This window comes from Cantharellus anzutake (genome assembly GCF_015039405.1).
Source record: "Cantharellus anzutake strain C23 chromosome Unknown EI90scaffold_10, whole genome shotgun sequence".
In the NCBI taxonomy this organism is placed as follows: Eukaryota; Fungi; Basidiomycota; class Agaricomycetes; order Cantharellales; family Hydnaceae; genus Cantharellus; species Cantharellus anzutake.
In genome coordinates this window covers 1,318,025-1,342,160 of record NW_024066960.1, presented here as the reverse complement: position 1 = coordinate 1,342,160, position 24,136 = coordinate 1,318,025, and the positions used below count along the sequence as shown (strand labels likewise).

At 46.5% G+C, this 24,136-nt stretch overlaps 4 protein-coding genes across 4 annotated transcripts; 2 read left to right on the top strand and 2 right to left on the bottom strand.

The window, feature by feature from the left end:
* Positions 1 to 5,606: 5,606 nt before the first annotated feature.
* On the bottom strand, positions 5,607 to 6,386 carry EI90DRAFT_3014033 (uncharacterized protein; the record flags this gene model as incomplete). The annotated part of the gene is made up of 3 exons (XM_039056730.1): positions 5,607 to 5,615; positions 5,663 to 5,905; positions 5,961 to 6,386. The coding sequence occupies 3 exons, from the start codon at positions 6,384 to 6,386 to the stop codon at positions 5,607 to 5,609; spliced, it is 678 nt and encodes a 225-aa protein (XP_038919758.1).
* A 7,284-nt stretch (positions 6,387 to 13,670) lies between these two features.
* On the bottom strand, positions 13,671 to 15,722 carry EI90DRAFT_2968831 (chondroitin AC/alginate lyase; the record flags this gene model as incomplete). Its single annotated transcript, XM_039055635.1, has 9 exons — positions 13,671 to 14,176; positions 14,289 to 14,328; positions 14,393 to 14,415; positions 14,485 to 14,620; positions 14,682 to 14,910; positions 14,988 to 15,179; positions 15,250 to 15,329; positions 15,383 to 15,446; positions 15,527 to 15,722. The coding sequence occupies 9 exons, from the start codon at positions 15,720 to 15,722 to the stop codon at positions 13,958 to 13,960; spliced, it is 1,179 nt and encodes a 392-aa protein (XP_038919757.1). The 3' UTR covers positions 13,671 to 13,957.
* Positions 15,723 to 16,585: 863 nt separating this feature from the next.
* On the top strand, positions 16,586 to 17,638 carry EI90DRAFT_110053 (uncharacterized protein). Its single transcript, XM_039051495.1, has 6 exons — positions 16,586 to 16,799; positions 16,869 to 16,874; positions 16,930 to 17,067; positions 17,141 to 17,255; positions 17,342 to 17,471; positions 17,573 to 17,638. The coding sequence occupies exons 1-5, from the start codon at positions 16,773 to 16,775 to the stop codon at positions 17,389 to 17,391; spliced, it is 336 nt and encodes a 111-aa protein (XP_038919756.1). The 5' UTR covers positions 16,586 to 16,772; the 3' UTR covers positions 17,392 to 17,471; positions 17,573 to 17,638.
* A 1,406-nt stretch (positions 17,639 to 19,044) lies between these two features.
* Positions 19,045 to 21,303, top strand: EI90DRAFT_2910665 (major facilitator superfamily domain-containing protein; the record flags this gene model as incomplete). The annotated part of the gene is made up of 10 exons (XM_039054408.1): positions 19,045 to 19,298; positions 19,452 to 19,473; positions 19,623 to 19,678; positions 19,726 to 19,747; positions 19,857 to 20,024; positions 20,114 to 20,165; positions 20,233 to 20,335; positions 20,408 to 20,842; positions 20,958 to 21,151; positions 21,224 to 21,303. The coding sequence occupies 10 exons, from the start codon at positions 19,045 to 19,047 to the stop codon at positions 21,301 to 21,303; spliced, it is 1,386 nt and encodes a 461-aa protein (XP_038919755.1).
* Positions 21,304 to 24,136: the final 2,833 nt, after the last annotated feature.

Genomic DNA, 24,136 nt, shown 5'->3' with positions numbered 1-24,136 from the left:
CACCCTGATTCAATCTTCTGCTCCCTCATCGTCACGGCCCACTCTCCCCCAAACCATCATCATCCCTGGGGTAGGCTCGGTGGATCCTGCATCGGCCAAGTCTGCGCCATTGAAAAAACCACCTCTTCTAAGAGATGGGCTCCCACATCCGATGATGACAAGATGGAAGGCGAATGGGTCATTGACCCTGACACCCCCTTTGAGGAATTTGTCATGAACTGTCCACCTGGTTACCACTACTACAAATACTATGACGCCAAGCTCACCGAAGTGCATGGCAAACCCCTACCCCCACTGACATATTGTTGATTGGTGGCCCTTCCTACCCGCTTCTACGACATTGACCATGTCAATAGAATCGAATTCCCAGACATGGCTGCACTCCTCTGCGACAAAGAACCTAAGTGGTTCAAATTGGTTCGAAACTACATACACACCAAAGAAGGTGTGAGATTCTATGCTACAATGTACCATCTTGCCTGGTCGTTCAAGATGGGCAAGCCCTCACAAGAGGACGCTGACACCTGTACCGACTGGTACAGGGTGGCTACAAACAACTGCACCTCATGAATGCGTATGTCACACGATGACATTGAGACAGAGGTGAAAAGACTTCCTGACCAGTACCCCCCAGCTCGTGTTGCACGGATGTACATCCTCGCATGTAGATGGATAAAACCAATGACCAATGATGCTCGTGAGCGTTGTAAGATTCAGCATCAAGAATGAGCACTTATGTACTCAAACCCTCCCCCAACGTCATACTCAAACCCACCTGTGATGTATGCAAACCCTCACCCTGTGGCGTATTCGAACCCTCCACCACAGTACCCCCCTCCAATGTATGCACATTTGTCAGTGTACAAATCCACCCATGCACGACCAGTGCGTGGGCATGCTCCCTCCACTTCCCATGGGCATGGCCATCCCATGCACCATGTCCATTACTCGCACTGTTGTCAAGACAAGGATTCATCCATGAACAACGCTGACGTCGAGATTCGTCACTATGACAACAACTATCTCAGCTCCAATGTCACTGTCGATGCAGCAAGGTCCATGACAACTCATAGGACCACATCAAATCGCCCATCCGTCTCTGGCCTGTGTTAGAACGTGCGGATTCGGACGACTCTGGAGTGGAATCGGAGACTTAGCATGGAAGGACCTCGGCCTCAGCGACTCAGGTGGAGCGCTGTGCCATTGCTGGTTGTCCTAGGGGTCCCTAATTTCAGATCTAGCAGAGGGAAAGTCTCTTGGGGGGAATTCATGTCGATTTCAGACTGAGGTTACAAGTTACTATGTACATTGTATATAAGGAGGGGTCCGGAATCAAAAGGAGCGAGGGTAGGACGAAAGGAGACAAAGGGAGATGGAAAGAGGAACAACACCGAGGGTCAAGGGTTTGACTCAATGGTGTTTCTCAAAGGAGGAATGAAGGGCCAAGGCCCAAGGAGGAAGGAAGGAGGTTGGGAGTGGGGAATGGCTAGCTGACTGAATAGGAAGGAAGCAGCAGCCCAAATAGGAATGAGGGAGAATAGTGGAACTGAATGGAGCAATGCAATAGTTGCAAGGTCCAACATAAGTCCGGAAAGTCCGAACTCGGAAGTTAAACTCCGGAATATTGGCAAAGGCAATTAAATGGAATGAGCTAACCAATACAATGGGTATAAGCGGAGGTGGGGTCAAAGTCCGAGGTCGGAGCTAAGACCGGAGGTTCCGGAGACGGAGACGTGAACGGGATTCCGGAGCAGAGGTCCGGAGTCAGTGTCAGGGCCCGGCCTCGGACTCGGAGGCTCCCTGACCTCAACCCCCATCTGGCCTGTCCTCACACTATGCGGGGCATGAGATGTATAGTAAAAGAAAGGGAATATATACACTTGCCTATGCGGGGCATGAGATGAGAAGAAGGGTAAAGGTCTCGTCTCCCCGCATGGTTGCTATATAAAGGAATGGGTCACATGCCCACAACTATACAGCTCCTAGAGTTGTGTAGTGTGACCCGGAGGGAACATCCAGGTGGCAGTGCCCAGTAAGCGTGGGAACGTTCTGGGCGAGTTGCTCGCCCAGAACTGTGGCTGTGACCCGTGGGAACATTCTGGGCGAGCTGCTCGCTCAGAAAGTTCCCACGCTATCCCGTGCGCGCGTGTACACAACACACAAAGGCAACAACAAGGCAACAGTCAAAGAATAAAAGGGGGTAAAGTAGGTGGGGAGTCCGGGGCACCCTAAGGCAGGGTGCTGAACCCTGACAGTCAGGAGCATAGGTTTTGCATACTCATCTGGAAGGTGTCGAGGTTGGGGCCGGACCCGGAATGTTCCGGAGTCGGACCGAAGGTGGTGTCCGAGCCGGAGGTGGGATAACCTCTTGGGAGTCGGCAAGGAGAAGGTGACGGAAGGGAAGTAGGGCTCCGGAAGTCGGAGTTCGGAGTTCCGGGAGCCCGGCGCAGAGGTCGGGATTGTATGGATATGACAGCCTGTCCGGGTCTGTGCCACGTAAATGGATGAGGAACTGATCCCCTCATATCCCTACCCTCATCAACAACAATGCCATCATTGGTTGCTCACCTTCATCAACGACAAGGCTGTCATTGATTAATATCTTCTTACCTTCGTCAATGACAATGCTGTCATTGATTATCTACTTTGTGCCTTTCCTCCTTCGTCAATGACAACATCACCATTGATTATTCACTTTCCTCTTCATCAACAACCTCCACTGTCAACATCGTCACTATCGATGATGGTATGTAATAAACTCACAGCAACGAGAAAGTCGTTTCATCATCGACAACTCTGTCATCAAGATCTGGGTGCATATGTTCCAGGAGAAACTCTAAGTGGGCTTCACCTACAAACTACTATTATAGCCTCCTGCAATGAGTGTGCCCCCGTTTGCATACTGTACATCCTTCGTATGTAGAACGTCAAATTTTAATTTCCTTAAAATGCTTGTTTTCCCCTTGTATATGCTTGTACCCTGTCTGTGATTTAATATCGCAAGGGAGGAGGATGTGAGGCCCCGGCCCATGTCTATATTCCACCCACAACATCAATGTTGTCCAATAATTATGTCACAATGCTAATTTAGCATTGCAGAAGCTTCTCTATTTATTTGTGCTGAGAATGCATTAGAATGTATATAAACCCTTGGGGTAGCTGTAAAAGGTGGATCAGCCTTTACTTCTACCCTGTCAATATACAGCAACTAAGAGCATATAACTAGATGGACTAACTGAGGCCTGAGGTGAACAGGGGAATGGAATGTACCATCCCCAAACCAAGTAAGAAACCCTTCAAAGCAGTTAACTGGAAGTTTCCGCTTACCCACATGACTATATGTACATTGTAATTACATATGGCTCAGGGTTCAGGGCTATTGCCCTGACAAGTATACTGTACCCACATGACCAACTACCGGTCATGCGTCACACGGGCTCGCTGGTCAGGCTCATTTGAAGACTCTGTCATGCATCACGCGAGGCAAGCGGTCAAATTGTCCCATGTCATGCAAAACTGCTCATTCGCTTGTGGCTATGCAAAGGCAATTTCAAATTTCCTTTTTTGGGTAATTGGTATGTTCAAAACCGAAAAACAGCCATCTCCTCATCCAAATTGCATGTTTTTCTAGCTTGCATTCCATGGCCAAGGTCGGAGGGAGCCAAGGAAACCTCATTGAGGGTGTCAGGCTCAGCCTCCTCAGCGCAAGTTGACGCAACTTGCAGGCCACCATTAACCACTTCAAGCCCATCTGGGGCCGTGCACCTATCCATGTGCTCAAAGACTTCTTCCATCCTTACATCAACATCATCTTCTATGGTCTCAGTGAATACTTAGTATTCATGCATGGAAATGAGGATTTGTGTTTGGAGTGACTCACTTTCTGAATTCTGTCACGTCGATTCATATGTTGGAAAGCATGTACTAATGTTTCAGGGACATGGTCCCTTAGTACACCTAGCTTGGTATTGAGAGTTATGCAACATGAGTCAATACCGCTTTGTAGCTGTGAATAAACCTCCTTCACAGCGGCAGTCTGCTGAGCCTGCTTCACAGCATGTTTCAGTGGACGCTGGATTCCGACATCGCAGGGCTGCCTGTACATCCACCAGGAACATAGTCAAGTATAATCCAGGGATAATTTTCATACATCCAGACTCGAAACTCAAGTGATGTGTGGACCAGCCACACATCGAGCTGCCAAATGCACTCCTGAAGCGGGTCAAGGGAGAGCCGCTGCTTTTCAGTATTGAAATAAGGAACTAAGATGCGAGTTACAGATGACTTCATTGTCACAATATTAGCCCAGTATGTGTCATTGCCAGAGATCTCGAAAACAAAGCCGAGATGCATTGCTTCAGGATAACTTGAGACATTCGGTGAAGGGAGACTTGCTGGGGTTTTGCCTCAGAAGATGGCCTGGAAGGGTAAAAGGATTCCACTTGCAGAGACAGCCACATTGAGAGTGAATGCACGCTTCTCATCAGGCCAACAGTGGAGACCTGGCACGATCCCTTCTTTTCATATGTAGCGGCTGAGTTTTGCTGGTAAATCACTTGTGTCTGATCTGAGTTCACCTGAAAACAGTCAGGAATCACATATTGATAGATAGAGTAGGCCTGGCAAAGCAATGAGGAACGGATTTTTTCATCCACATCAGGGGGGGTTTTTTGGGAAGCACGCGTTGCTCGGCGCAGGCTCCAATTCATTTCCTGTTTGAGAAATTTCCGAACCCATCCCATGCTTGCAGAAAACGTGCTTCCATCTGTCCTCACAACAGTCCTCAAGATACTGGGCTGGGCATGTTGAATTTGCGTGAGGATGATACCACGGACTTGGTGAGCATCCAGTGCAGCACCAGCCTGTCGAACACTTAACAACATCTGTTTGATCACTTCCGCAATTTCAGGATACGATGCCTATGTTTTTTCATCTTATAAGTCTTCAAAACTCGACTAGCTAGTTCCCAACTCACCAGTATCCCCCTCTGTGTAATGCCGCTTCCTGGGCAATTCTCCTTTTCAACCTTCGCAAGTGTTTCATTGGACCAACATGGACGCGACCCTGAACAATCGATCCATTTACAAACAACGTCGGCACGGAGTGAGTGGAATAGTCTCCAGCTTCTCCTTTGACACCGTTTCACTATTTTGGTAGGACTCATTTTCCGGCCAACAGTTGTGGCCACTTCTGTTATCACTGTCCAGAAGATGGGCTGGAACCAGTTTGTTGCCCAGGCAAACTTGTGCACTTTTCGCCTAGGAGGCTGGACAACATTGTCCAAATGGTGAATAGTCTTTTGGCGCTTTCGTTCCTTCATTGAATCCTGAATCTGACGCTTTGGCCACGACAACTCTGCGATAGGAACCAACATGCCTGTGGCACTTGCATTGGACCCCATATCAACCAAGCCCTAAGCAATCCTTTCCATTAGAAACTAGCACATTCTCAACAAGACCACTTGGTTTACCTCTTCCTTCAATTCTTCCTTGCCCTCTACCAACTTCATTCGGCAACGCTGCTGACGTTCCCGAGCCAATGCTCGACTTCTCTCCACCTTTCTCCTTGCTGCTAGGTCTGCTGCCATCTGCACTCCTTTGCGTCTCTCAGTGAGTCTTTCAAATTCGATCATCGTTTGTTGCTCAAATTCTTCATGACTCACACAGCTGAAGAATTGGAGCAGCCCATGCTTGTCATTCCCCTCCTGGATGGTGAGGTCTACCTTTGATTTTCTTCCCTCCAGCTCTTGGGTATTTGAACCAACCAGGTTGTCCACTGTGGCTGGGGTGGTCATGAGGATTGCAGGCAGCACCAGTGATTCCGGCATCATCACAACTTGGACTGATGCTGTTACCGGTGTTGCCACAAGTGTAGTGGCCATTGTCACTGTTTGTGTCGGTACTGCCTTATCACAGGGAAGTTATATTTCATCCATCCTGTTGGTTCACTCAGTTACTTACCTGTGCACTGTGACGGTCAAGGATGGATGTCAGAAATTTGACACGCAGTATTGCTGCATCTTCACCGGTGTGAAGTGGATACTTGTTTGGGATAAGGTGATGCATGAGTGCATCAAGAGCGAAGAAGCTGCATGATACAAAATCATTTTGGTACACAATTGGTAGCCATCGAATCTGAAACAGAGACGCAGACTGGCTTGGCTCTGGACTGGATATGTCAAGCCACCATCGAAGAACCCTGATTACTTCCTTCACTGCAACCGATTGCCCATCATCTCCCATTGGCTTGTGAAAGGAATCACCGAGGTAAATGGTTGATTCTAGGGGGGAAATGGAGAATGCGATCCAGTGATTATTGACATGGATAATCCCTCCAAATTGATGTACAGATCCAGATGCGAGCTCAGCACCAAACTGGTGGAGCATTTTGCAGGTGAGACTTCGTCAATATCTTTCTGGCCCATTCCTGTCTGATTGCATTGCACACCCAGTCAAGTACTGAATGTCCAGAGGGCTCAAAAGCCTAGCGCTTATATCTGCAACCTCTAGGGCATGTTTCAGAAGTTCAATATGGTACGAAATATCTGTAGTGACAAGGCAGGAGAAAGAGAGGTAACGCGTCAGCCCTCCAATACAGCCAGAAGTTGATTTTGAAAATCCAAGGATTTTGGTGTTCCACTTGGATGATAGGAGCTGTTTCTGAGCTGCCACGATAGCAACACGCTGAGCAGGGTAACGGTTTGCCAGCTTCCTGACTTGCACCTCTGATTCCTTCCACACCTTCTGCAGGTTCTGAACACGAAAGAGGGTTTCCCAAATTTGGAGGATTTTGATAGGGATGTAACGTGTGCCGAATTTAACCAAACAAGGTGGGTTGTCAAAGTTGGACTCATATTCAGAAATTAGATTATTAATTGCGGGGTAGGAAGGCCAGTGTGTGTTGTGGAGATCACTCTCGATTATATCTCTGATGGAGGGTGGGTGATAGCTGAGACATGCACATGAGTGTAGATATGTTTGGAGGGATGGAACCTTGAACTGGAGGAGCTCAGCAACAGAAAGGGTTTCCTTGGGAAAGTAGGGTCCAATGAGCATAGTAGGGATGTTACTATATGAAATAGGTTCATCCACACAAGAAGAACTTTGTTGTGCAAGCGTGAAACCATCCAGATGTGATAACTGGTGCAAGAGAGTTTTTACAAGGGGGCGCTGAAAGAGGGCTCGCGGCTCTCTATGCCGACCAAGCTCGTGGGGCCTAACTCTCCAAAATCCTACTTTCTTGACTAAACTCGCTATTCTCTCGATCCTTAAACTCTGTGTGGGTTCTCCGGGATTTCCACAAGGTCCGGGCTCAGTGTCCACTACTCACTCGTTGTGAGCTAGATCACTGCCCTTATTCCTACTGTTGGAATTCCACTCACTCACACCCTCTCTAGCGCGTCCTAGCACCTTAGAGAAAATGGGGGAGGGGAGAACTTCCATTCCAGAATCCGGTATGTACAGGATATAAGGAACAATTATTTTTAGAATAATTGATGAGAAATATTGGTACCATATGGCACCTGCATACCTTATTAGGCGAAGTAATAAAAAGGGTAACAGTATCAATAAAAGAATATCAATCAATATCTGAAATGATGGCAAAATATGAAAATAAAAGAAAATAAGCGATTTCTCAACGGATTTATGGAACTAAGGGCCAAAATTGGAAATGAAGCCGGAGATAACTCTCACGCAGTCAATGAGCATTTTTACCAATTTATTAGACGCCGTGGGAACGAGTGAGGCAGGAATTCTGGGTTGCCGCTTGAGATTCCCACACCCGCACATACTCGTGACCTGCCATGCCTAACATGCCCAACATAGAACTCCATCAAACCTCCACCGATTGGGACGTTCTTGGTATCGTCAGAATCGTACGAATTAGGACTATTTTTGGATACCAAATTCGTATCGAGTTGTCACGTGAATGGAAGTGGTTTCTGAATGTTGGAAGCGGGTATCCGAGCCGGCTCTGTGTGTGGGCGATTATCCTGCCTACAGCGCTCCAACCGAAATTTTTTTTTTCAAATTCTTACTCATTGCCAAACGTGACTAATTTTCCTGAAATTAGCACTGCCTCCCTTTTAGGGCCTGGCTGGCCGGTTGGGTGTCATGCGTCAAACTGAGTCGCTGGTTGAAAAATTTGTGTCACACTCAGGACCCAGCCGGTAGTTGGTCATGTGGGTACAGTATACAACTTGCCTACTGTGGGTCAGAGATGAGAAGGAAGTTAACTTCTCATCTTCTCACAGTGGCCACAATAGATTGAAAACTTCTGGAGATATCCAGAAGTCACATGAGACCTGAGACCCAGGGCCTGGGGCATCTGGCTTCATGGAGCGTCTGGCACAGGGCATGCATGGGAAGTGCAACAGCTGGGTGTGGGTGCAAGTGCAGGTGTGGATGCAGGAATGGGCTAGGTCAGGGTGTATACCCTGACATCTCTGTCAGAGTCCATGTGTCAGTTCATGCATGAAGGTCTCCCTGGGAAACTAGTCGTTGTTAAAGCTGGGGAGCCAACCCAGCTGGCGATAAGGCCTTATATACATGATTACCACAATCACAAGAGTGCAGCTACAATGGAGATAACATGGAAGCCAATAGAAAGATGACATGAAAAGGGAAGATAGATCATGCAGAAAAGGGGGTGATAACAGGTAAGGGGTGACATGATAGCAGAAATAGCGCATTGAATACAACCTGCATTCTAACTATGGCAAATCACATGCAGATATCAACTTATGGGTACTCAACCTATCTGGATAGGGGTGAGGGCTGGCTGGATAACCATCCATGCCCTGACACCAGATTAATCATATATCAGGCCATAAATTTTGATTGCATAGCAGTGAGCCTCAGTGTCCTTGATATTGTTTGATCTAAATGTTAAGCAGTGTCTTGTTGTGTTAGTCTTGTGGTTAGGAGACATTCATGGGGAATCTTCCCTCTTTTCCTTTTCATTTTCAAATGCTCCAGGAGCTCCCAGAAGCTTCTCACCCCTATACACTTTGAAGTTAAATGGTATTTACTGGATATGTTTGTGCACAAAGCAATTGCTCCATGCCCTCCTGGGAGTACCTGGCCAACTCCAGAGGAAATGAGCTGTTCCTGGACCAGCCAATCTCCTCCTGATTCTCCCAGTGTGGTCCATACTCCAGAGCACTCAGGAGCATAACAATATTTTGCTGATGCCCTCCAATCTGATCCAATCCACTTGGAGCCATACCCGGCAGGGTGATGGATATGGTCATTGGAGACTCTGAATCTGTAACAGTTGATGCTGTCATATCCATGCATACCCGATCCTGACCTGACTTCCGGACCTCCTCCTTCTCCACCTCTGGAGTCCTACCCTACCACTGTCCATTCTGATACTCACCTTTGGTCCTGGCAACACACCTCCTCTTACCTCCGATGCCACCTCCACTCCTCCTTCCCTCTCCTCCCCTATCTCTGTTGTAGGAGAAATAACGGCCACACTATGGAAACCCATTATGGAAATATGCCAGATAAATCACAAAACCTCATACGACAAGTAGATATGAGAAAATAGAAGGACATGAATTTTAACGAATTTTACGAATTTTTACGAATTATTATGACTATACACGATAAATCGAAAGAAAGAAAAATAGCAAAAATACTTCAAGCTTACCATCAACGAGACGGAATTCTCGGGGGAATTTATAGCAAATATTAAACCAAGAATTAGGACAATCGACCAAGATTTGACTATAAAAATAATCAGAGAACCTCCATGGAAACTACTTTCCCACATCCACACACATAGCCAAGGATGGAAGTACCACGGAACAAAGATTCCTCAGGAACTAATGCAAAAGTCAAAGTCGTGTTTATAATAGGAAATGTAGATGTCCCCCAAACGGAACCAATGAGAGTAATTACAGGGGAAACTACCCATAAACGACGGAGATATGACTAAAACTCCTGCAAAACAAGGACAATGTCTAAAAGGCAAGCGCGAAGATTAACTAGTAACGACCGAGACAAGCTTGATAGCCCATTAGAAAGGAAGGGATCTAATCTTAATCCTCCCAAAGTTTCATAATAAAAGGATCATGCGTTAATGAGATATCCAATAACGGGAATAGCGACATCAAAAGTCCGAGTTCAGGGAAAAGACGATGTTTGCGTAGGATCCATAATTAAAACATACAACGAAATTTACACAGAAATTATTAAAAATGGGGAACTATAGTTATGCAAATTTTCAGCCCAAACGGTCCAGCCGTTGTGAAGTTATACCCATGACGGGAATATAGAAATCCGCATCATGTATAATGACACGTGAGGGTGGCAATGCACAGGGAACCGGCCGTCGGAACTGAGATCCGCACTTCAGCAGATCGCGAAGACCAATTTCCGTCCAAATAAGGAAGAGCCTGGTCAAAACAAAGCACGGAAAGTGCAAAACAACCTTAGATCATGAGGGAAAAATCTGAAATAAATCACAGAAGCCCATATGAAAGAAATAAACACCCGCGCATATCATAAATCCCGAACAATTAAACGAAAACGGCTCCCGCATATGAACAACTATGGGAACGATGCATGTGATTACCGAATGTGCGCGCAAATCTTTGCTAACTCAACGAATACCAGGAAATAGGACACAACCTTAGTACCATTGGAAAGGTGGGAATAAATGAAAATTTATGATACCAAGAACGTGAGAAAACATGCAGAAATGAATGAGATACAAGGACATGAAGTTAGAAACCTGAAAATGCGTGGGAAGACAGCTTCAAGAGGTCCAGAGTCCTAAATAAAATAGATAAAAATATGATATCTTCAAGGACAACCTACTATAACAACCAACAATACATATGGAGGATTAGGATGTGATAATACAAAGGGGAATCAGGGAATATGAACGAAATTCACGAAAACCACTAAACTACGACGGACCATGGCGGGAATTTTAGGGAACGATGTTCTAATGAAGTGGAGAGCTATAACACATTTGTTTGAGTAATTCTTGACTACTAGCAACTTTTTCTTTCAGTTTTAAACCTGAATAATTCACTCATTTATCATTTCAGTCTCATTTTAACTAAATGTCACTAAATAAAAATTGGAATAAATCAGCTGAAGGTCTCAGCACAGCCATATGCATAGTAATGCGAAGTTTGAATTCAGAATCATCGAGTCATAGCAAATTTAATGGTATATATAGGGAATTTGAAATAGGTAACTGCGACAAATACAGCGCAGCCAAGTTCCAATTAACCATTAAAATAGCTTAGGCGAGGGAGGACAATAAGAATTCTAGGCGCAGTCTGACCGCAGTAGAACCGCAGTTCAGCGCAGCACAAGCGCAGTAGAACTATAGCATGAAAATTTCATTTTTTATTCAGTTTGAGAAAAATACACTGTAAATAAATCCTGTAAATAGAAGGTAGAGCGTGAAAAAGGAAGGCAACCCAAGGAGTATAAAAGGGAGACCCTTTCTGCGACTTTTCGCCCCCCTTAGAGAAGTAAGAAAATAGAGTATTATTTTTCCCAAGCATTTCTGGTTGTCACTCCAGTGCGAAAAAGTGATATACAGTTAAGATTGCCACTGTAGTAAAAGGCAGCAATAAAGGAGAGAAATATTAAGTAGATATTTCAACAGGAGAGCTGGTTAACACTCCAGATTTCAAAGTGTAAACACAAAACAGTTATTTTGCTACTGTTAAAACAAGCAATAAAATAAGACAAAAATAAAACAAACTCAAGGGACACTCCAGACACAATCCAAATCCATTAACTGATTAGAATCTTTGAAACTTCACCAAGTAGAAGATTAAATCCAAATTAAACAACGCTACACAGAATTACACCTAGACAAATTAAGAAATTTCAATAAAACAGCTCCGCAGGGCTCAGTTTATCTGTAAGTCAATTCTCAGGAACTTTAAAACTAACCCATAAAAATAGAATTAGCCAAAACACTCGGATTGGTACTATATTTACAATAAATAACACTAGTACACTTCCCCATCCTAACTAAAGAACCAGGGAACAGCTTGGTGGTGGTCTCGTTTGAACCTCCCAACTGACCTTCCTTCATTCTCTCCTTCACCATCCACTCCGATACTCACCTTGGACCAAACACCACCCCTCTCGCCACCCTCCTACTACTCCTCCGCTCCTCCCTCACAACACCTCCACCCTTCCGTCATCCTCCTACGCTTCCCCCGTCCGCTCCGATACTCACCTTCGGACCTGACAACTCTCCTTTCTGCCACTCCTTCCCTCTTCCCTTTCTCCTCTCTCTCCCCTCTGGTACTCTTCTGCTGACCTCCTGCCAAGTTATGACCTTCCACCGCTGTCCCACACTTCATGCTCAGGCACTGCTTGTACCTTGCTCCGAGCCTCTGTCATAGTCCCTACCTCAGACTTTGACTCCACCTCGGTCTTAGTCCATTGCATTGGTGACCTCATACTATGTAAACACCATTGCCAATATTCCTCGGACTTTCAACCCCACCTCCATAAGCTCCGCAACCTCCAAGCTTCGTGGATCACCTTCAGCACTTTCGCCACTTGTAATGTATCTCTCACGTTTTCCCCTCATCCCTATTTGGACTGCTGCTTCTTCCCATTCTAGCCAGTTAGTCATCATCCCCACTTCTCCTCATCCTCCTGCCCCTCTGGGCCTCGCCCTCCCTACCTCCTTTCAGACATATCACAGGTTCTGCCTTATGACCTTTGGTACCGCTCCACTTCTGTCTACCCTTTGTTCCCATTCGGATGTCTTCATTCCGATTCGGATCCCCTTTGTTCCCTTGTGCTTTTGCCCCCTCCATTATACATATCAGCACTTGTACATACTCATTTTGGGCTCAGTCCGAAATCGACCTGAATGCCCCCTAGAGACTTCCTGCTTGCCTACTGTGAAATTAAGGACCAAATGGACAAACAGCAATGGCACAGCGCTCTGCTTGAGTTGCTGAGGCCAAGGTCCTTCCACGCTAAGTCTCCGATTCCACTCCGGAGTCATCTGAATCCGTGCCTCATCTCTAACAGATGCACATGGAACAGCCAAAGCACTCAATCCTGGGACCCCAGCTGAGCTGTTAACAGATATGGTTATATTATTGAAAGGTGCTAAGGTGGTTCTACATATATTGGCCTCTATTTTTGCCCCAATTAGCTACCATTTTTGGATTCCTGCATGACCCAGCTAACTCATCTAACCAAATTTGATGTGTCGATCTTTTTGCACCTTGCTGTAATGATTGGTTAAAGCTAATTTCTTTACATATCATGTAATACATATGGGTGCAGTGCAGGGCCTAAAACCCAGAGCTTCATTCATGCCCCAGCAAGGCACAGTTTCGAACTCAGCCTTTCACTGGTCTGTTTGAGTAATTGTGCGCACGGGGGTTGGGTAAATTAAGAATTGTGAATATAGTAACTGCCAGAACTGACCAACCATCATCATCGCTGGTGTCCATACGGTCAAACAAGTAAAAGGACAATAGCAGAATTTGAGAACAGATACATAGTTGAGGTCCCATGAACCATAAAAAAACCCTTCAAAAATAAAGCCCATTATAGCCCAAATACAATGACGAGTGGCCCCACCACCGAAAGGATCATACTCCCGCAAAAGAAGAACGGTGATAGTAAATCGGCAACCGAGCGACCCGCCTCTCCTTTCCCCGTTGACGTCGGCATCGATGAACTGGTCGTTTGCGTTGAGTTCGAACTGATAAGATCTCCAGACCTAGCGGAATGTCAATGATACACATAGCGTAAAACAACCATTGGTGGAAGAAAGCCTTCCATGGAGAATGATGAGTTGCCATACGGCCACTCACTTTGTATTCTCAGTCCAAAGGAAGAACGGCTCCGAGGGGTCCACTCTACACCCAACACACCATCATCAGCCAACTGCTCAGGACTCCGCCAGGGGATATGGCACCGAGAAGTGAGTAAACAAATACTCACACTACCAAAAAAGCTTTATACTTCCCACTTGGGTCTCCAAACTTACTCGCCACATCCCCAACGACGTAAAACATTTCGTTCAACGCATAACTTTCGTTCGAAGCAGCTGGGTCGAACGACATGGCGTAATCGGTCGCTTTTTGAATTGTTCCGTTGTTCTTTGTTGGGAGGGACCAAGTGTCCCAACCGATGTACCCGGCTAGTCTGGCCATCGTCTGGACACCTCGGTCAGTGAAGTAAGGATGATGCAGAGCCAAAAAAAAGGTGGGGGAGATGGAATGAGTAGGGATGAAGGTGAGGATAACAGAGGGGTATTTGAAAACGCACGATCATGCCCGCGAGATTGTATGCCCGATAATGATACGGACTATGGAAGCATCACGAGTCAAATTAGAAACCCATGGCTACACAGGAATGGGGTCTCCACTGACTGTGTCCGCTCAGCCTCAAAGGGCTATATAAGCAACACATGCATCAAAAGTGTCCGTCCTACTAATCTGCAGGAATAGACAGTAACACGCACCTGTTCCCCACTCGCCAAGATTTGATTCTGATAGATTCCAGAATAATACGCTTGAAGTGTAGCATTGGCACCAGCCCAATCATTAGCCAGCAGATAAAGTGCCGTAAGTTGATTAAAGTAAAACGTCCCGTGGTTACTAATTGATTCCAATGCAATGAACAACGAAGTCTCAATCAGATTAATTCAAGGGAACTCACTTCGTCGAGGCCCTCTCCTGTAATGCAAGCGTGTTCGTTGTCATCCACACGATATACTCGTGCAACCAATTCTTCATCCCAGTATCGATCTCTACCGTCCAATCCGAGTTCTTTCCCAACTTGAGCATCAAGACGCCACTCGCGATTTTCGCCATGCACTTCAAATCTAACACCCCCGTATGTTGGCCGATCTGAACGCCAGGCCCGCGGAGAGTTTGAGCGTAGTTCACTATACAGGTGGAGAACGAGTATTTCCCGAGTTTTCAATGGGTGTTTCGAAGGGACGGAGATGATTGGGATACTTACAATTGGGTTTCATGTACGTATTGGGATTGAGGAACCAGGTTGAAAAAAGGGTTATGACTTGTTTCGAATAACTATCTGATCCTGTGATGCTCCACGAAACAGCATTGTAGAATATGGTATCTGCGAGGGCCATGAATGCCCCCGTGTTGTTGACAAGGTGTTGATCAGGGTTGAACTCCCCATCGCGAGTCACTGGGTTATGTCGGGCGTGGTATGGACAGGAGTGAGTATTAAATGCTATCATAGCGTTCAGAATGCTTACCGTAAGGGCATGTAACCCAGATCTGCTCCGGAGTGAGGACTGTCTTATTTCCTACTTTGGAGCAATCCGGCCAGGCATATCTGATGCATATCAGAATCTGGGTATCACCAAAGGGGAGATGCGTTAAGCTTACGGAGGCCAACTGTAGTACGTATGGGTATCATTGTTAGGGGGAAGGATTGTCTTGTTCGTCACAGCTGATGATGAATACGCGTCAGCCAAGAGAACCTATTACACCCCTGAAGGTGCAGCGCGACGAGGAAACGACATGGCGTACCCCAAGGGCCTTGTACAGCCAAATCCTTGGCGCCCTGAATGATCGCATCCTCCGCAAGCTGAGTGTTCTTTGGCCAAAGAGCCTTGTTGAGAAAGAAGTTCGGATCCACAAACAAGTTGGGATAACTTGTGATAGCGGCGACGACGTGAAAACATGTAAGAAAGGAGAGAAGGGAAGGTGGTAGAGAGATGTGCATGTTTTTGCTTAAAGGAGTGACAATGTGCTACTAAAGTGAGAGGCGGATGAAACGTAGAGGACGGAAAGGAGAGGCTGTTCCACTTTTTGACGAACAAGTACATAATACATGTGATGTCCGAGGGGATGTGGCCGTCCATCCCCGCACTTCCAATTATGTATAGATCCACACATAATTACTGTCGCTGAGCGCTACAACTCTGGCAGCTTGCGTTGACGCTCCGCCGCCCTCCACAGAGCGCCAACAGGGCTGGTCACCTGTACCCTGTTCTCCAGCTGATTGCCAAGTCCAATATTGCAAATCGGGTGACAATATTATTGTTTCGGCCCTCGGCGTTAACCCTTCGTCCTCGAGGTGTCTGTGGCTGTGAGGGGTGGTACCTGACGCGTGACCTGAATTGGTGGTTTCACTAGTCTTAGGTCTATTGGAATGTTTACTCTATGAGCCCAGACGCCACACCCAGGCAGGGATGATGGAAAGTCCGATTCTTCGACCGCTCGTAATTTGAATTGACTCTTCTGCAGGTTGTTCAGGTCAACCAATGACACTTCGACAAGACACAGTTCACACGTTTACCTCATAGAGGCTGGAGTCCTGCCTAGTTTACAATGAGCTCCTTGGCTAAAACCGTCGGTATCACGCGAATGGCTTAGGGCAAGCTGCTGACCAACACATCATGAGCGGCTCAACAGAAACAACGCGCTCATCTGTTCTGAAAAATCCCCAATATCATCATGGTCACCTCCGCAACCCCCGCCCTCTTTTTCCACATCGTGACTTGACGTGGGTTCCTGACTCGCACACGTTCCCTGCCATGGTTTTCAACGAAAATTCGACCTTCAAGTTGATCCCTTCTGCCCCTACCACCCCAACTCCCATCGCAACCCACGCACACCAATTCGATCCCCAATACTAGAGGCGATGTAAAATATCGAACCACAGAGCTTGGCTTGTTGTCGTTGTTTAACAGCGTTGGAAACTGCCCACACTGGATAGGACTAACATTCTCGATATTGTTCTCGGTAGGCGATTATTGCGAACACCTGTTATATGATCAGATTTGGATTCATTATGTATGTAACTCCCTAACCTTGATCAGAGGTGAATGATCTACATGTACTAACCAGATTCTCGGGGTCAATTCAGATTTGGGTGAGTTTTCTAGTCTCATCACCCGCTCCCCGTCTAATAAATAGTCATTCAAGAGCATTACTTATTCACGAACTATTCTCTCCGATCAGTCCTATATTCGAATACATACATATGTAACTTTCGTGAGAACACACAGCCGCCCCGACCTCACGCTCAAGTTCTGCCTTACCGAGCATGGAAAGGCTCAGTACAGGTCTGTCAATCTCCTCTGCTCAAATCTGATGTCGCCAACAACACCCCTCCTTCCTTTCCCTTCCCTCTCACAGTACTACTCACTCATCCAGATACCGGCCACATGTCTTCTCGTCGTCTCAACATTCCTTGTAGGAGAATGTGACAAATATTGGCAGTTCATGGTTTGTCAAGGATTTACTGTCTGGGGTATGCGAAACCTTTCACTTCCTTTTCACCCCTGCTTCTTTACTGCAGAAATTCATTTATTCATCCTCGCCGTCTTTTTGGACCAGATGTCGTCGGGCTTCTTATTCGGACCGACGCTTGCAGTGACATCGAATGATTGCGCGTGGAATCCATTTTTCTTCCCCAGAAAAACGAATTGATGCCTATCGTGACTCGTAACCTCATCCCCAACATCGGGTACATCTCGTTCGTTTCAAACTGCGCGCGTTTGAATGATCTGCATCCTACCTTGCTTTTCTTCTCGACGCGTTTCCTCTCTGGACGATTGCGCGTTCTAGGCTTCATTCTCATCTGCAACCAGCACAACAAACCTCCCCCCCAAACGTCGTCTTCCCCCCCCGTCAACGTCAAAGGCGGCCTCATCAATCTCCCTACATTCAAATCGCCCTCCATAGCCGGCTTCCTTGGGGTGATCACCGTCTTGACACAGCTGCAGTAGAAATTGCCAAGATCAGCGGGGATCTGGCTTTTTATCTCATTTCAATAGCTAATGCATGTTCGACTATTGGGAGGTTTGGTTCTAATGGAATTAGTGTCTATACGCGTAGATGAGACTCAGTCTCGATATGGAGAACAGGTGAGCGCTCAGCGTGTCTTATACGACTGGCACCAATATCGCTTAAAGCGATCTGTGATAACTGGTGATGAAGGACAATCAAGACAAAAGTATCAAGAGCGCATGGTATCGTTGAAGATACGCGACTCTGAAATTAATTGGGTGTAAGCGTAATGATGTGGAGGGGATTGAAAATCTCCACTCCCCAACCAGCCGTTGACGAATGTTGATATTCCAGGTGCTTTGTCGGGGAGGTATGGACCTTGGGGTATTATGGTGTTAACGCTGGTATGTTTGGCCTTTTGTGGCGTTTCATCGCCGAGGGTGTGGCTGATGATTTAAATGTGTGAGACAAAATGAATAATTTTGTGTGCGAATCTTCAGGAGCAAATGAGTCATCACCTCCTTTTTTTTTCTTTTCAACTTGCAAGGCCAGAGTTCGCACGTCTCTAGCATGAGAACGGCACTGAAGGGAGGCCCATTTATGACCAATTGAACCTCTGAAGTCACACGAATGCATTGGTTGTGTTTACCCATACGTCACCGATATGTTTAGACGCCGATTTGGATCCTCGGGTGCTTTTCCATCATCTATCATTACACATAGGTCCGATTCAACCGCACATTCGCCTCGCCTGCAGGTTGTTCAGGTGACACATCGATGGGATCGGGCACGTCGTCGTTGCTCGCAACCATCGGCATCCAAAGCCAGCTCATTGGCCAAAACTGCCACCATCGCGTAAATCGTTTACGGCAAGCTGCTGACCAACACACCATGAGCGGCTAAACAGAAACAAGGCGCCCATGTATGATGGAAACTCTCCATTAAAGTCTTTATTATTCATCCATGGGTCGGGGTTGGTTATGTCCGCAACCCGCCCTCTTTTTCCACAATCTTGACTCGACGTGCGTTGAATAAGGTTCCCTTCTCCTTCGCCCTTCACGCACGGCACTCAAGTGCTCCAATATACTACCCCGATCTTCTTGTTCGTCCATTCATCGATGTAAGATTCACTGATTGTCGTATATATAGCCAATCCTTCCAATCCGTTCCCTTCAGCTCATCCAACTCCCCATACCTGCATGGCTTCTGACGAAAAATCGATATCCAAGTCGACCCCTTCTACCGCTGCCACCCCAACTCCCATCGCAACCCCCACCTTTCCTCTCGAGCGTCTTTCATCCGCTACAACTATGACGAACGCCAACACGGTCTCCAATATTAGGAAAAGTATTGAAACACCATCCGATAAGTCTGAATTTACTGGTGAGAATAAGAGAGGATCCAAGGTGGAGGATGAAGACGATGTCAAGGGCGTTGACGTGGAAGAGGGCAAGATCGATGAACGGGCCGGTGATACCCGAATCACTGCTCCTGATGACGGTGAGTATCCTGAAGGGGGACTCAGAGCTTGGCTTGTCGTCATTGGGGTGAGTTGTTTAGCAGCGTTGAAAACTGCTCACTCCAGATAGGACTAACATTCCCTTTCAAATAAATCACCCTCACAAACTGATCGTCCTTGCCAGTGTGCCCTCTTAACATGTTCGACGTATGTTGTTTCCCTCTATGAGCAATTATCCTCTGATCGTACTATGGTCAGATTTGGATTTGTTAATGCCTGGGTACGTACCGATGACGCCCCGACGTCAGGGCGCTCTGACATTCAAATCCTTCGGGCTCAATTCAAATTAGGGTGTGAGTTGTTCTCGACATCCTAACCCTCATTATCTTCATCGCCCGCCCCCGAATATGCTAACGAGTATACCCCTAGGTCTTTCAAGAGTATTATTCACAAACCATTCTCTCCAATCAGTCCCATTCGAATATGTAAGTCTCGTGAGAAGGTTTAAGCGCTTTTTCCCTGACAAGTACAGAGCATGGATAGGCTCAGTCCAGGTTCGTAAAATCCTCCCTCTGTGTTCCAATCTGATGTCACCAACAACTCGCCCATTCTTCCTTTCACCTTCCCTATCCTCCTCCCCATGCACCGTTCACCCACACATAGTATGCACTCGTCCTGATGCCGGGGTCGATCAGTGGCCGACTCTTCGACATTGGATACTTCCGAGAAACAATGATACCAGCCACATGTCTTCTCGTCCTCTCAACGTTCCTTGTAGGGGAATGTAAGAGATATTGGCAGTTTATGTTATGCCAAGGAATTTCTGTGGGAGTAAGCGAAAACCTTTCATCCCCTCTCTTTCGTCTGCTTCTTTCTGGGCGGAAATTTACATACGTATCTTCTCTGCCTTTTTGGGTCAGACGTCATCGGGTTTCCTATTCGGACCAACGCTTGCAGTGACGTCAAATTACTGTGCGTCGAACTCTTTTTTTTTTTTTTTTCCCCAACAAAACAAGTTGGAGCTAAATGGTCTTCCAAGTCCATAGGAGGAGACCATTCGTATTCGGTTTAGTAGCCGTCGGGTCAAGCGTAGGCGGGACACTCCTACCCATCGTAACTCGTAACCTCATCCCAAAAATCGGGTACGTCGCTCTCTCTCGTTCGTCTCAAGCTCGCTCCGTACGTATTTTCCCTTCCACGCGTTTTCCCTTTAGCTTCCCCTGGACGATGCGCGTTCTAGGCTTCTTTATGCTCCTCACAACCAGCACAGCAAACCTCCTCATCAGACGTCGTCTTCCCCCTGTCAACATAAAAGGTGGCCTCTTCAACTTCCCCGCATTCAAATCGCCCCACTTTTCACTCTATTATCTCTCCTCCACCTTCGGCTTCTTTGGGATGTTCACCGCCTTGACATACCTTGATACAGCCGCAGTCGAAGTAGCCAAGATCAACGGGGATCTGGCTTTTTATCTCATTTCGATAGCGAATGCATGTTCGGGTATTGGGAGGCTTGGTTCCGGCGCTTTGTCGGGGAGGTATGGGCCTATCAACGTCTTGGGGTTCTTCATGGTGTTGGCAGCTGTGATGACATATGTTTGGCCTTATGCGTTGAGTGTGGGGTCGTTGATTACTGTATCAGTTTTTTATGGGTGAGCCCGTCATGTGCTTTTTTTCCAGTGATGATATGGGGATTCTCATCATAAGGAATTTGCTTCCCCCCCTCCCCCCTTCCTAAAATTTTTTCCTCCCTTATGTACTGCACAGGGTTGCCTCGGGTGCTTTCATCGGGGTTGTCGCTACTCCGCTGACACATCCTAAATTTGGTGTTCAAGGGGATATGGGCCGGAGAACGGGGATGCTATTCACTTTGAGTGGAATTGGAGCTTTATGTGGTCCGCCCATATCTGGTGCTATTCATGATGCTACGGGAGGTTATAAAGCAGTTGGAGCGTATGCGGGTGAGATCTCCCCTCCCCCCCTTCTCCTTCAAAAAAGGCTAGGAGGAAGTTTTGCTAATCAGGATTCTGTAGGTTCTATCCTGATGATGTCTCTCATTCTTATGATTTCTGCAAAATGGGTCGCTACGGGGACCCCATGGGGGAAGTTCTGATGGAAGCTACCTAGTGGTTATTGACGGGGCATCGTCTACTTTTAATATTACACTCTTCCCCTCCTTCACGCTTTTTCAACCTCCCCCCCCCCTTTTAGAGATGAACATGTAACCGCGAGATCCTTTCACAAAACAAATGGCCTACACAGGATGCACAGTATGTGAACATCATCATGTATCTAAACCACTGCCTTCGGCTGGTTGTGAACCTGACAAGCACAACTGAAAACTAAAAATGCGAGCACTACAATGCGGTACCATACAAACCAAAAAAAAAGAATTGCAGGAAATCACCAATTAAAGTGAGAAACATTGGGACTCATTTTGATAGACGGTGTAGACTAAATGAAAAATTGAGGGGCATCAGTGAGAAGCGATGAGTCGGGCAAGAGGCTTGGATGTCACTTTTATTCTTAACAGCTAAAGCAAGACTTAAAAGTTGTTGTGGGTTATTTTCCCTTAATCGTTTTCTTCCTTTGGTGTTGCGTCGGGATGATGATGATAATAAATCTACCTTAATGCCTCGAAGCCTCGTGATGGCGGCTATCCCGTCCTAACACCGGAGCGTACACGGGGAGAATATCTCTACATGGTGGTATTTTGGTTGGTGTATTCGGGTGTCAGGGGGTTGTTGTTGTTGATATTTAACCTGCAAACTGTAGGCTGCTCGTGAGAGCGCCAAGGGCAGGGGTCGAGATAAATACACAAAAATAAGGTGAGAAAATAAGGAAACAAGCCGATTCGGGTGTCCTTAATCTCTCTGATAAGGCGTTGCCCAAATGCTGCTCCACTTTTGAGTTGTCGTGTTGGGTTGACCGTTTTTAGGTGTCGGTTTCGAAAATGGGATGGGTTCCGCCTTCCGGCGGTGTCATATCTCGGGGTGTGTCTATTCTGTCCTTCTCTCTTTCTCGTATGCTCCACTCGCTGACAGAAATCCCGCGACCCTCTCTATTCCTTTCTCGTCCACCAGGAGGTCGGCAAGAATCAGTTTACCTTCATCGTCTGCGAGCAAGTTTCGGTGGTGTTCGTGCTTGGTACATTCGAGAAGTATGTGTTCTCTCGTTTCTACGGGTTCTCCGCATGTGCAACTGGGGCTCTCTTCTGGTAGGAAGCGTTTGTAGAATTGTCCGATGAACGCATGGCCGGTGCGAAGCTGTACTAGGCGGCTGAAGGATGTAGGACTTAGACCGCTTTGTTGGTCCAGCCTAGTCAGCCATCTAATGACGGCCTATAGAGGGGGGGCCGTTTGGCCTTCAAATGGGCCTAAAAGGGGGTATTTACTAGTGGATGTCCTGGACGTCCTGGTGAAGACTGATCCATTCACCAGGACATCCCCAGGACGTCCTAGGATGTCCTAGGATGTCCTGGGATGATTCTATAATTCAATCAAATTCAATCAAATGCTTCTGTGATTCAATCAAATTTGTATTATTCAGGGTAGACATTCAAAACATAATGCCGCAATTGAATCTGATTTCCCATGACAATCCTCAGCTGCTCAACTGTCTGTGCACAATGCTGGCCACTGTCTGAAGGGGTGTCAACACTGTTTCCCACGTCCCCAACACACTTTACGCAGATGGATAGCCCCTTTGAATAGCTTCCAGAATATATATTTTGAGACTGAATTGACCAATAAATCATCGAGAAAAATGCAAAATACTTTTTTGGACGCGAGTCTTTTGGGTTAGTGTGGCTGTCCACCTCATGTCTGTGCACAGTGCTGGTCATTGTCCGGAGGGGTGTCCAGACTGTTTCCCACGGTGTCAACACACTTTGCGTAGTTGGATAGCCCCTTCAAATAGCTTCCAGAATATATAATTTGAGACTAAATTGACAAGCAAGTTATTGAGAAAAATGCAAAATACTTTTTTGGACACGAGTCTTTGGGATATCAGTGACCCGGGAATTTCGATGACTTCGATGACTGTCAGTGAAATTTAGTGGCCCAAGCACTATTCCAAAGACTCGCATTCAAAAAAGTATTTTGCATTTTTCTCAATAACTTGCTTGTCAATTTAGTCTCAAATTATATATTCTGGAAGCTATTTGAAGGGGCTATCCAACTACGCAAAGTGTGTTGACACCGTGGGAAACAGTCTGGACACCCCTCCGGACAATGACCAGCACTGTGCACAGACATGAGGTGGACAGCCACACTAACCCAAAAGACTCGCGTCCAAAAAAGTATTTTGCATTTTTCTCGATGATTTATTGGTCAATTCAGTCTCAAAATATATATTCTGGAAGCTATTCAAAGGGGCTATCCATCTGCGTAAAGTGTGTTGGGGACGTGGGAAACAGTGTTGACACCCCTTCAGACAGTGGCCAGCATTGTGCACAGACATTGAGTTGGACAGCCACACTAACCCAAAGACTCGCGTCCAAAAAAGTATTTTGTGTTTTTCTCGATAATTTATTGGTCAATTCAGTCTCAAAATATATATTCTGGAAGCTATTCAAAGGGGCTATCTATCTGTGTCAAGTGTGTTGGGGCCGTGGGAAACAGTGCTGACACCCCTTCAGACAGTGACCAGCATTGTGCACAGACATTAAATAAGTTGGACAGCCACCATCAAAAGACTCGTGTCCAAAAAAGTATTTTGCGTTTTTCTCAATAATTTATTGGTCAATTCAGTCTCAAAATATATATTCTGGAAGCTATTCAAAGGGGCTATTCAACTATGTAAAGTGTGTTCAGACCGTGGGAAACAGTGTTGACATCCCTCTAGACAGTGGTCAGCATGTGCACAGACCATGGGATGGACAAGTATGGCATTCTGGGACAATTGAATCAAACTGAATTAGGACATCTGAGGACGTTTGCAACAAA

Bases quoted from the DNA above. Each gene is read 5' to 3' on its own strand.
- EI90DRAFT_110053 (XM_039051495.1), top strand. From the start codon at position 16,773: ATGATCAGATTTGGATTCATTATGTAT. The intron at 17,068-17,140 runs GTCTGTCAATCT...TCCCTCTCACAG, and splicing joins CATGGAAAGGCTCAGTACAG to TACTACTCACTCATCCAGAT. The intron at 17,256-17,341 runs GTATGCGAAACC...TTTTTGGACCAG, and splicing joins TCAAGGATTTACTGTCTGGG to ATGTCGTCGGGCTTCTTATT.